Consider the following 13,954-nt stretch of genomic DNA (forward strand, 5'->3'; position numbering starts at 1 on the left):
AGTAAAAATATAATAAATATGTAATATAGTAGCCTACACATGTTTAGCAAAATACTAGCTCTTTTTTTCTAGACAACTAATGTGCTATAGCCTAGCCCATATTATGGTCATCAAATGGCTTTCCTGAGGTAATGTTATGTGACAGTTGTTCTCCAGCTGTTTTATTGACCCTTTCCGCGGTTGAAAAACACTGATTGATCGATATTATGTATGAGGAATATACATTTCGGTAAGTTGTACTGTTTTTTTAACATTGTTCATTCGTGTTTTTTTACTATTAGCTTGTAGCAGAGATGATCGGTTCACGTGCCGCTAGGGATCTTTCACGTCACATTTACAAACGCCAAAACGGTATTGTTTGAATTTCGTAATAAAATTGAAAGAATCTGAGAGCTGATATTTTTTATATATCATAAGTAACCTGCTCTGTCTACTCTGTCGGTGTCAGTGTCCAAATTTGCTTCGCGATTTTTCTGTGCGTGAGAAAATGGATGTGTGGCGTGAGAGCGTGTGAAAATTGTCAATTGCGTGTGGCAGCTCTGCAGTAACACTGCAGTAGAAGGAAACGGTTTAATTTGAAACCAGGAAATTCTACTTTAGAAGTACATTTTCACAAAAAACGGGACAATTCGTGTCCCGGGAAAGAATATAAATTTTCCGGGACTGTCGCTCAAAAAAGAGAACAATCCCTGGAAAACCGGGACGGGTGGCAACGCTATTTCTAAGTTGGTTGGCTGGCTGGTTTCCCAGTCTGGGGTGCGTTTCCCAAAAGCATTTTTAGTCAACTATTGCAAGTAAATAGATCATGCTACAAATAAGCAACATAACATGCAGTACAATCTATATCTTTCATTCTGTGTTTCTGCAACTACGGGCACCAGGAGTCCCAGGAGTGAAATTTTAGATTTATGTTAAAATTTGTCATTTGATGTTTCATAAATATAAACGTAGTGTCAATACACACCTTGACATAAAAAATAATGAATAAATAATATGATTTAATGTAAAATTATGAAGCATTTATAGGTCCAAACACCATTTTTGCTCATGTCCCACACCCGTGGTTTCAATGTTGATATAATTAAAATTAGCTCATTCTTTTACAATATGACATTATTTCAAATGGAATTGTTTAATATACAGCTTCATTTACAGCATCTTAAAATTCTTTGTATTATTTACTGATCATTTTTATGATTTTTTTAACTAAATGTGCCTGTCCCACACTTTTGAGTCCTTACCGCAACAATGAAAAAAAGCTTTTATTATGAATTTTTATCGAACACAAACAAGTCTAGTTTCTATGGAAACAGAAATTATCACTTGAGCACATTGCTGCCAAATTGGGCCATCACACTACCTCACTCACAAGATACCAAAAAAATAAGGTAAACATCATCTTTTCTACTCTAGTATTTATTGTGCGTCCTTACCATTCAGCTTAATAATTGTGTATTTTTGAACTACATTTTAAAATTAAATGTATATTACTGTTGAATTCATGTATATTAAGATGCTAAGAGTCAAAACTAATGTGGTAGGCCTTGCTAGCTGCCAATTAGCTAAAATATTAGCAAAAATGTCATTTCCGCAACATGTCTTTAACGCAGCAAATTTAGGTGTTGCGGTAAAGACCATGTGTTGCGGTAGAGACAAATTCAAGGTTTACTGTATATTAAATTACAAATATTCAGTATATTATTAGTACTGAAGTATATATTAGTATATATATATATATATAAACATGCCATTTTTTACATTGAAAATAAAAAATTTGTCCTTACCAACACAAGATGTCATTACCGCAGCACTGCTCTATTTTAATTTTTTTCACATTTTCATTTGCAAAAAAATATTTTTACACTTAAGTTGAGATGATTAACACATTGAAATTGCAACATCTGTCATAAAAAGTTAATTATGTTATCTTTTGTGTGTATGGAAACAATTGACATCTAAGGTTACTGTAAATTTTTTTACATGGCATAGAAAAAAACAGGAAATTCCCTATTTTGTATATTATTTTTTTATATCAGTATTTACAAAACTGTATCAAATTTGTAAAAGCTATTTAAATATATAAACATTTTTATAGAAATTACTAAAGAAAAATGTATAAAATGAACGTTATTGTAACGTTGCGGTAAGGACATTTTTTAAGAAGATGACCCTTAAAACATAAAAAATAAACATGTTCCAGATTAAAATCTTAACGACTACATTCTATTTTGTGTAAATTTTTATATGCCTTATAGACTGTGATGGTTAAAACTGAAATTCATAGAGGTTGATTTTTTTTAAATTGGGATAGTCAAAAGTGCCCGTAGTTGCAGAAACACCCATATACTGTATATTTTATATATATATATATATATATATATATATATATATATATATATATATATATATATATATATATATATACATACAAGCTTTTAGTTTGCACAGTTTTTGAAGAGTGCCATGATTATAATGTGTGGGAAACCCACAATTAAAACAATCATCTGCAAGTAATGCACAACAACGGATAACATAAACAGGAAAGTTTTCCTTAGATAACGTTCATTATTTACAGCAATATTCTGACATTAACGCAATTTCAAACCTATTAATTAGCAGAAATGATTACTCCACCACCTGCGTGTTGAATATGCGACAAAGTTATATGGTCTCAGTTGTGATAGCTAGTTAATTTCTCCAACAACTAATTATAATTAGGTAGTTAAGCAATGAGTTACGTGAAAAAAAAATGCACGTCTGACCAGTTTTAAAGTACATCTCTAAACCATCAATCAGCTAACCACAGAGGCTGGCTTAAGTCGTTTTTTATTTCAGCAGAGAGAGGCAAATTAAACTAACAAATGAAAGTGTTTTCAGTTTTTAGTCTTTAATACATGTAGTACATTTCTTCTGCTGCTCACTTTCCTCCTCCTCTTTGGCCTCCTCTGGTGAAAATCACAGGGTTAGCGGCGTACCTGTAAAGAGTAGCTGCAGTTGCATTTGCCTAATGACAGCAATTTTACTAAAGAAAGGCATTTCTTTCTTGTGAACACCACTAATTGGGATGTATGAGAATTTAAGTCAATTCAAATCCAGTTTTTCAAGTGATTTTATTCAACTGTGAACTCTCAGAAGGGTTCATGTGGATATGCTTCATATGTTTATACTTGAAGCTCAGGTTAGTGAAGACCAATGTGATGCACAGAAATCAATAGTATTAACCAGTCTTAATAACCTCGCTTTCCCTCTAATAAAAACCCTTCATTTACATAACACTTAACAACAATAGCTAATAGGAGACTGGATTTAATGGGGAGGTTAATAATGAAACCCTTCGGCACAATCTAAAACACGTCAAGCAACAAAATGAGATGGTAGGAACATTCCCTCTGTAAACAATAACACGTAAACTAAACACTTGCTCTGAGGCAAATGAATAAGACAGCAATACTCACCTGAAATGCTTTGGATTTCACATTGCCTGGAACTAGAGCTCATTAAAGCAGTGCTGAGGCCCCATAGAAAACCACACATTTTAAAGCTCATCTATTATGGATGGCTGTAGATTGTAGTGAGAGTTGGGTGTTCAACAACCAAGCAGAGAACATAAATACAGCAGTTTCTGGTGATATTTAGCAGTGATTACAGCTGGCAACATGTGAGGCTTGTTTATTTATGTGAGATTGAATTTAAATGGTTATCACATACTGCTATTTAGCGTGAATTAAACAATACACAAACATTTGGCTTAATTAAGATTGGTTTAATGTTTTTGAAAGAAGTCTCTTTTATTTGATCAAAATAAAGTAAAAATTTAATATTGTGAATTATTAATATCATGTAAAATAAGTTATTGGAACAGTGATGGCAAAGCTGAATTTTCAGCATCATTACTCCAGTCTTCAGTGTCACGTGATCCTTCACAAATCATTCTAATATGTGACCCTGGACCACAAAACCAGTCACATGGGTACATTTTTTGAAATTGAGATTTATTCATCATCTGTATAAATTAGCTTTCCATTGATGTATGGTTTATTATGATAGGACAATATTTGGCTGAGATACAACTATTTGAAAATCTGCAATCTGAGGGTGCAAACATTGAGAACATCGCCTTTAAAGTTGTACATTTATGTTCGCGATTGTGCTGCATTCACTCACAAAAATAAATGTTTTACATATTTACGGTAGGAAATTTACAAAATATCTTCATGGAACATGATCTTTACTTAATATCCTAATGATTTTTGGCATAAAAGAAAAATCGATCATTTTGACCCATTCAATGTATTGAATATTGGCTATTGCCACAAATTTACCCTTGCGACTTGTGACCGGTTTTGGGATCCAGGGTCACATATGCTGATTTTGTGCTCAATAATCATTTCTTATTATTATCAATGTTGAAAACAGAAAGTCCAAAAGAACAGCATTTGTTTGAAATGGAATTGTTTCAATGTAAATGTCACTTTTGATCAATTTATTGCTTCCTGAATAAAAGTATTGTTTTTTTTAATCTTACTGACCCAAACTTTTGAACTGTAGTGTTTATATAATATATATAATGTACAGTCAAAATTATTATTTTGCGAAATAATATGGCCAGCTGACAACATTTCCCTGAACATATTAAATTGAATTAAACTTTTAAATTGACGTCAATGGAAAAATATAAAAGAAGAAAAGAATGATGAAAGACTTTCTTCATGAAAGAAAGTATGTTCATAGAGCTCTGACGTCAGTAAAAATAAAGAAATATATCACGTTCACTATATCACAAAGGCAATTGTGTAATTACAGAGAAATGTTTCAAGGTCTCCACTGGTGTCTATTGCAATGAAAGATCCTTTTTTTTTTTTTTTACATTCTATAGTCTTTATTAGACGAACACACCTCTCCCGCTCAGCTGTGAGATATTATAGAAACTTGTTCTTTGTTTTTCATGTGATAGGCCTGTCAGACAGCTCGACCTTGCTAAGAGGCTGGGATGCAGCTGAAGCAGACAAAATAACTTGCATCACGCTGCTGTAAACATGAACACACAATCTACACCTCTATTCTCCATCCCATCTTTTTCCCAAGGCAGCTGTCTGTATTCTTTTATCCATTTTTATTCACTCTTTAATCCATCCATCTGATTTCTGCCGCGGTCTGTCAGAAACACGACATGTTATTGAGCAGTGCATCCCAATGCCCAGAACCGTGATTCATTGTAATCCTACAGAGGCGTGGTGTCTGCTCTCCTCTTGAATGCTTTTTTTGTTACAAATGACACAAAGGCACACACCTGTGGCACAGGTTTGCTTTCATCAGAAAGTAATTCCCATTCCATGTGACACAAAGCACAGGCGGTGGTGTCAGCAAATTGATTCGACACCGTTCAGACAGGTAATGTAATGAAGGATAGCGGGGAGACTGTATTTACAAATTCTCTGAGCAGTTTCTCCCGCAGGCCCAGAAATGAGAAACACAATCCCACATACATCATGGCGTGAGAGAAGTATTAATATTCATGAGCAGAATGGAGTTTTAGCTGGCGAGTCAGGATGAGTTATGATAGGTGTGATGTGATTTGGTCCTGGCCCCTGGTGGTCACGCCACGCTCGGTTAGCAGACAGGACAGCAACAGCGGACAGGACCGTCTATCCCGTATGACAACCTCTCGCTATACTCACATCAGGCCATCATCACAAATACATTAATTACCGTCCATACACAGCACACCATTGCTTCACAAATAGAGTAAAATATAAAAACACCCACTGCAAACGTTGCACATTAAAATAATGAGCCACAGAGCACATGACTGCATGCCTGATTTAGCTTAAAGACCCTGTGAAATTAAAATGAGAGGTTTGTGGCTTTCACTTCATTTGCATTTGCTTTGATGTCATGTAAATTCTAGTGTATACACGCATTACGTTTACAAAATGTTTACATTCAGCAGATATTTAGGTTATGTACAATACAAGATTTTATGGTTAAAAATGAGCAAATCTTTAAACAAGCACAAACGTTCTCTCCTTGCCGTACACAGATTCACAACTGTAAAAAAAATGATTTACATGATTTATCACAACATTTTTTCTTTTGTCTAATCAACTTGTCTAATTTACACAAGTACTAATTTAATTACTAATTTAATTATAACGATTTAGAATTTGAGCTGCCATTTTGACATTTTTCTTTTGTAACATTATTTATTTTAAAATAGACCAAACAAAAGTGGAAGACAGTACCATTGAAAAGTTTGGGGTCAGTTAATATTTTTAGTAAAAGTAAAGACATTTATAATGTTACAAAAGATTTATATTTCAAATAAATGATGTTCTTTCGAACTTTCTATAAAAAACATCACTGTTTCTACAAAAATATTAAGCACAACTGTTCTCAACATTGATAATGATAAGTGTTTCTTGAGCAGCAAATCAGCATAATAAAATGATTTCTGAAGGATCATGTGACACTGAAGACTGGAGTAATGATGCTGAAAATTCAGCTTTGCCATAACAGGAATAAATTACAGTTGAAAAATATTATAATCATAATCATCACCTCAAATCATCATATTCATCTACGCTGAATAGCTAAGCCGAAGCCCAACTCATGTAATTAGAAAAACAATGTTCTTTCGGGAGTAACTCACCTCATCCGCTAAAGTACCAAATCTTCCATACCACACCTTTAGGACTTATAGTCTTTCTCAAATATTTGTCCAATTCAAATGCTCTCTATGAGAAAATCTCTCCACCAAATAAAATCTGCAACTAACTAGCAAGTTACAACTTATAGTTAATGACCATGACCTAACAAAAGCCAAAAATTAGCATTTGATATGCCCCATTCAAACTCTGCTTGTAAATCGATTTCAATGGGTCTTTAAATTCAAACGTGTTTTCTCATCATTTAAATGGGCTTCATTGGGGGTGTTAGAGACCTACTGAAGTAACTGTTTCCGACTAAATTGGCCAGCTCCATTGTATATTCTTTTCTCTGCCAGTGAAAATAGCAACAAAAGAAGTGTCACCAAGCATCACACAGATTTGAAGAGAGTAAAACAAGAATAGTTTTACAAAAGTGAAACATTCCATTGTGTTTGGGTTAAATATCAGCAAAGCCAGGATGCTAAATTTGAGGGCCTAGGAGCTAACTGCTATAATTTACAATTACACATACAGAATAGAACATCACAAAACATTAGGTAAACAAAGCACAAAGGCTCGTCTTCATCCAGACATCATAATTCAGCCAGATGCTGAAACTGGCCACTGTCCATCATTAAACCACAGGTTTGTGAGCAGCTGGAGGGGACAGCAACTCTCAATATGATTCCTCCACACTGCTCTGGAGGTTAACAAGCACTGGCCCGTTATAATAACACACCAGCCTGCAGCCACCCAACTCATCCACCCCACAACCCAGAGCATCTGACTCAAACAGACCTGATAAGACACTGGAAGATATGTCAGATCCCATTCTCACCTTTAAGATGGTGTCTTTAGAGACAGGATTTCCACTCTCTTCAAAGCCCTGGAGGTCAAGGAGTGAAGAGATTCACAAATGCTTCTGTTATTTATTAAGGTGTGTGAAAGAAAAGTACAGAACGCAACTGTACTAAAAATTGTAATGGTAAATTCAAAAGCTTATTTTAAAGGGACAGTTCAACCAAAAATGCAAATTCTGTCATCATTTAGTCATGTTGTTCCAAACCTGTATGACTTTCATTCTTCTGTGGAACATAAACAAAGATATTGAAACATGTCTAAAAATACAATCAAAGTCAATGTAGGAATGTTCAGTCTTACGGGTTTGAAAAGATATTTCAGTAAACTATCCCTTTAACAGCTGTAACTCTTAACATTTGTAAATTGGGCCCCATGTACATTATATAAACACAATCTAAAACGTTGTGCACTGAACGTTTTATTGCAATCAACTGACAATAGCAAAGTGCCTTTTCATAATAGCAATTGCTACAATTGAATAAAATAAGTATCGATATAAAAAACACAACAAAAATTAAATGGAGTACAACAAAAACACAGAAGCATAAAAAAACATGGCAACTTTTTTAAGTATTCAGTGCACTATATTTTGGTTATAAAAAAAAGAACATAAAAACCACCACTTGAAAAAGCAGCACTGGCTGAACTGAACACACATCAACACAATATTTTTTGTCATTTGTTTAGTTTTTCTGCAGCTATACTGCCAGTACACAGCCATGACATGCAGCCCTCAAAATGCATTTACAACATTATGATTCAGCTGGGCATGTTGAACTACAAAAACACTATTTAGAGTTCTGAATAATTCTGTACAGACGGAATGACAGCAGAACTGCAATATCACACTCAATGCCACATTACACATCTCCTGCTTGAGGAAGGCTGACATTAAATTTTACATTACATTTGAGGGTCGCTGTGTTAGAATGGCTAACATTCATTCAATCGAACAGGTGTGTTGAATCAGCGAGGCCTTCCACAAGATGGAGATGGTGAGGATGCCATTGATCTTATGATGTCACAACACACAGCTTTCAGACATTAATACAATGTCCCCCTTACTCATCATGCACTGTACAGTTCAACAAAATTTAGTAGATAAAGAGAGCTAAACCACTGTATCATCTTTATGAAGATTCCCAGATTGGTTCAGAATCATGTCTCATAAGCCTCTAGACACGCTAATTAGCCATATTATACTGTAGTTGCCTAAATGTTCACTGCTATTTCTGCCACATTCAGTCTATGCAGATTTATGAAGTTCACATATTCTATCTAGGAGTTTTATGATTCAATAAATAAGACGACCACAAGCTTCAAGTGGATCTAAATTTCATTTACAGAAAAGCTGTGATGTTGACTATCGAGATCACATGAGGGCGGCAGTGACGCTCTGAACGACTGTGAGAACAGTGAAAGTTGCACTGTCAGAAGGTCACCAATGTTGTCTGTAAGTGAGACCCATCCAGTTTGGTGTCAGAACGCATGTTGCTGTTACTAGACAACACATTATGTTTGGTAGTCCGTGTTTAAATTGAACAGGAAAGAAAATTTGACATAAAATTCATTCACGCTACAGCTAAGCTCTAAATGCTTTTAGTATGGAGGTTGAATCCTTCTTGAATGAAACAGGACTAGTGTGGATTGCAGAGCAAATGCGATGATCAAGAATTGTTATAGCATCTTCAGTGTTAAAATATGGCAGTGTTTTTGAAATGTTTATGGAGACCGACGATAATTTAGATGCTAAATTCACCCTCAAGAGATATAATCACACTATTAGGTCTTCACAGGTTACAGGTTATGAGACGGCGCATTAAGATTTCACAATCTTTTCACTTTTTTTTAGCGGCAACAAATCGGGCACCATATTTTAAACACAAACCCATAAAGAGAAGAAAAACAACACTTGATGTGACGTAGAATATAGATAAAACAAAATGTCTAATCCCTTCATAACTCATATATTCAGAAGCCTGCCGATTTCTGCTTTCCTCCTGGATCATTACAGGGCACGCATGATGATAAAAAGGTCTTGGCACTGAGAATGTCCCTTGAGTAGGTAGTGTCCTGTCAGCCGTCTCCCTCAAGACATTGTTTTTACAAGAAATTCAAAAACTCTGGAGCCCTTCATGCCCCTTTTGTTTCCATTCAACCTTGCATTATGAAAATTCGAGGACACTGAGGCGAACGCTCACTAAATGTGGGGTCACAAATACAGATACAAAAGTTTTTTTTCAGGGGATAAATTGATCTTCTTAACATTGGGAAGGTCAAGAATACCTAGAAATGAAATGTGAAATTTGAGGGCATGTGGAAACATCTGAGCTCCAGTGATGAGGAAACATGTCAGTGTCAAGACTGTCTTTTCTAACTGGATGACATCAGATGGCTCACGTTACTCACGTCTAATCCCATTCGGAGTCTTTGAATTTGAATTTGTGGCTTTTGAAGATGAACTGGTCTTTGGCAGTGAGGATGAGCTAGGGTTCATGTATATCCTCGAGTCGGTGGGCAATGAGGGCTTTCTATATCCTTTTAAACAGGCAGTTCTGTGGCACGTGCACACAAACAAAATCAATATACATCCTATTGTCAGCTTTCCGAGGTTTTTTCGAGGAAATATTGTCCTTTTCTTCCTTCATCAATACACCATTGTCACTAGAAACGTTCATGGGCCAGCAATGACCTTCCAGTCTTTTGAAGCAAATATCAGCACAGACAAAATAACAAATAATATGCAATGGTTTCCACCAGACTTCATCAACGGGAATAAAAAAAGCAAAACGAAAACGAGGTTGGCGTCAGTCAGGTAAAATACATCAAGGCTCACGGATACTGCCACCTCAAAGGAAAGGTTCTCACAAAAGAGCATGAATGAAAAGTAAAAAAAAAAAAAAAAAAAGATCAGGAAAAAGAAAGCAAAGCAAACGTCTAGGCATCACCACCAGTAGCCAACTTCAACTGAGGAAGGTCTTAGTCAGTCATATGGACGGATTGACAGGCCAGGCTAGAAGCCCAGATTACTTTCTGGTGGCCTCATAACGGACGAGGAGAGACGAAAAAGAGAGAGAGAGTCAGAGAGAGAGAGCGTAGATGAGCGAGTCTCAGAGCGAGACAGGGTCGTGTTTGTGTCACTATTACTCCACAGAGCCAGGGTGAAGGCTGAGGGCTGGGGGGTCCAGACAGGTTGGGGAATAGCTGAGGTGGGGCTCTTTGATCCACAGGAGCGGTGCTCCGTTCTTGCCCTCCTGGTTTTTGCTGGAGCTGCGGCTCTTGTATCGCACCAGCAGGACCGCGATGAGGAGGATGCCAAAGATAGGGAAGGGGTAGAAGAAAACGAAGTAGAAGAGGGAGTCGTTGGAACAAACCACTGACTGTAGGGTAGAGACTAGAGAGGAGGGAGAAGCATGACAGAGAGTTAGAATAATTTAACCTGTGAGTTAAATATTTATTAAAACAAAAAGAGAGCACTGTGAACAAAAGATACATGATAAAATAACAAGCAATAAATCCTGTCTTCCGTGTTAATGCAGCTCTGAATAGAACACAAGCTAACTATCTGGGCTTGAAGCCTGAACTGTGTACTATACATTGCATACTGCCAACTATTTATTAAAAAAGTAAGGTGAAACAGTTGGAATTATGCTACAAAAGTTCTATACTGTACTGTTGTCCCATGACCTCATAATGTTACTTGTCAGAGGTATCAAGGGGCATTTTATCTATGATCTATCTATCGCAAATTGTTGCATTGTGAGGCCCTGTTTACACCTAGTATTAAGATGTGTTTTGGTCGATCAGATCAAAAGTAGATGAGGGAGACATTTTGATTTACACCTTGTGCTTTAATCCATCTCTTTTATCCATGTTTAATCACTTCTGTCCTGATTTCTTTGAGAGGAGAATCTATGGGCAGGTAAATGTATGGGGTTTTTCAGATCTTTTGATCTATTGGACAAAATAAGCTCACGCAATTTACATGTGAATTTAAAGGAGACAATGGAAAAACATACGGAGAGCAGCAGCTTTCGTTTCTGCTCATAGCCGGAAGACCACGCAGAACGCTGTGAGCGCGTGTTAGAAAGCAATGGTGAGAGAACAGAGAAATTGGGTCTACAGCCGACAAAGTTTAAATCCTGTCTGGCTAGCGCGCATCCCATAATGTTTACACGTTAAGTCAGTAGGCGGAGAGTAGATGGTCTTTTGTGGCTGTTCGAATGCATTTGACCACAAACTGATAGCAATCCAGTTAAATGAGTTTTCGACTACCTCTGGAAGTGGTCGAAAGTGGACAAGCTCAAAACCTTTTAGCCCCCGTTTACACCTGTATTTATTGTTGTCCAATTGTGACCCAACTGACCAAAGCACATCTTAATACCAGGTCTAAACAGGGCAAAAGAAAATATTAACAACCAGAAGTACTTTGTGTTGATGTGGTTTAGTGCTTCTAAAGTGCAAAACCTCACCCTGCTCCATAACATTAACAATGGTGACTCCTGAGTTGTTGGTGGCCAGGCGGTACCATGCATTGCGTGGGTTCAGCAGCCACTCCTCCACGTGGCAGTAGTAATTGCCTGCATCTCTGGGCTGAGCTTTCTGGATGGTCAGACTGTACAGGTCAGAGGTGGTGCGTTCAAACTGCAGGCGAGAGTTTGGACCAGGTTCCTCTGTAGGGCTGCAGTTCCCATTACCGAACACTGCATCATGGCCGATGGAAAAGACACACTCTTGCTCATCCTCCTCTTCTTGTCCCAAACGGTACACGTACCAGGAAACAGAGAAGCGGGAATCTTTCGAGGACTGAGACGGAATGCTGCAGCCCAGCCGGATTGATCCATCTTCAGGTACGGTGATATTGGATTCTGCCTCCTCCACCTGTAACTTCACCACTGTAATAAAAACCATTAAATGCATGACAACGTTTCTGTTCCTCAGAGACTGGGGTAGCATCTGTTGCAAACTACTTGTTGCATTTATTTAGAGCAGAATACTCTGGTCCAAATATGAAAAGACTTTCTTTCAAGGAGAATAATTTCTGAAGGATTATGTATCACTGAAGACCGGAGTAATGATGCTGAAAATTCAGCTTTGATATCACAGGAATAAATTACATTTTAAAATATATTAAAATAAAATAAGTTATTCAGATTGTAATAATGTTTCACAATATTACTGCTTTTACTGTATTTTTGATCAAACAGATACAGCCTTGATAAGCATAAGAAACTTTTGAAAGGTAGTGTATAAATTGGGTTTTATGATTTTTTTCATGGTGCTTTTTTGTCCTTTAAAGTGCCCATTCATTCGTTTGCCGCTTTAAATGTTTGAGCTCTTAAAGCAGGATGGATTCTGATTGGCTGTCAGTGTTCTTATCATTTATCAACTGGAAAAGATCATTCTAAAAGTGATTCCAACGATATAGTTTCTCTGTGCCGTTATTGTTACAGTTGTGGTGTGGACTCTACTATTCTTTTACATTTAAAGCGATTTTTAGAACTATATCTTTACCGTCATAGTTATAGTCCTTGGTGTGAATGGGCCTTAAGAGCGTGACAGTCCCTGGTCATTAGTCACATTTTTTGTGTTCAACAGATGAAAGAAAGTCATATAGGTTTGAAATGACATGAGGATGAAAAAATAATGAGAGAACCAACTCTACAAAAGTTCTAAAAGTACATACACACCCTAAAATTATCTTTATTCTCTAGCAGGGCATCACGCATCCAGAGATGTGGAACTAGCTGTTCAATATGTCACTCTCAACTGAAGGTGAGAATCATCACATTTTGCATGAGAAGTCGTAAGATACTTCAGCAGGGTCTGAGCTGAGTTCAGGCTAAAAATAAGAGTGCATTTTCCGGCAGAATTTAAGGGGCTCCTCTTATCTTCTGCTCATGTAAAAGCACTGCAATTTGACTTTGAAGATGGCAGATTAGGAGGTGGCGAACCTTTCATCAACTATCTATTTGTAAATACATTTATATGGATGCTATTTCAGGCAATCATGCAGCAAGGAGGTGATTTGACACTCACACTCGCATCCCCAGGGAAATAAGACTGGAATTTTCAAGCACATATTTAGATATATTATAGAGATATATACTGTGAATACATGAGATGAGAAAATAGAAAGAAATATGAAACACAAAATTCATAAAAGACAGCTTCGACTAAGATTAGATGCTGTATGCTAAGGGAGACGCATTCATGCGGAAGAATAAAACAACTATGCATAAACTATGCAAAATAAGGACTTCCATAATAATCAGTATATTCATGTGAATTTGAGATTTGCATTATTTATTTAGAATAATTTATTCTATTTTGAAGTTATCTGACCAGTAAAAACCAACAGAAAGTGTGCCAAAACACACTTTTCTTGACCTTGATGAGTTTCAGAGGAGCAGATGTCTTGGCCACCTGTGCTCCTAAAGCAACTT

General features: G+C 36.5%; 1 protein-coding gene across 1 annotated transcript in view; it reads right to left on the reverse strand.

Moving 5' to 3' along the window:
• Positions 1 to 7,562: 7,562 nt before the first annotated feature.
• igsf3 (immunoglobulin superfamily, member 3) overlaps positions 7,563 to 13,954 on the reverse strand; it is a 166,122-nt gene continuing 159,730 nt past the window's right edge. The window contains exons 8-9 of the mRNA XM_084121611.1: positions 11,981 to 12,403; positions 7,563 to 10,902 (exon numbers count right to left, since the gene is read on the reverse strand). Coding sequence (XP_083977737.1) covers positions 10,652 to 10,902; positions 11,981 to 12,403 — 674 coding nt within the window. The 3' untranslated portion in view covers positions 7,563 to 10,651. The remainder of the gene's footprint in view (positions 10,903 to 11,980; positions 12,404 to 13,954) is intronic.

The sequence above is a fragment of the Abramis brama genome, assembly GCF_963993115.1.
Source record: "Abramis brama genome assembly, chromosome: 8".
NCBI lineage: Eukaryota > Metazoa > Chordata > Actinopteri > Cypriniformes > Leuciscidae > Abramis > Abramis brama.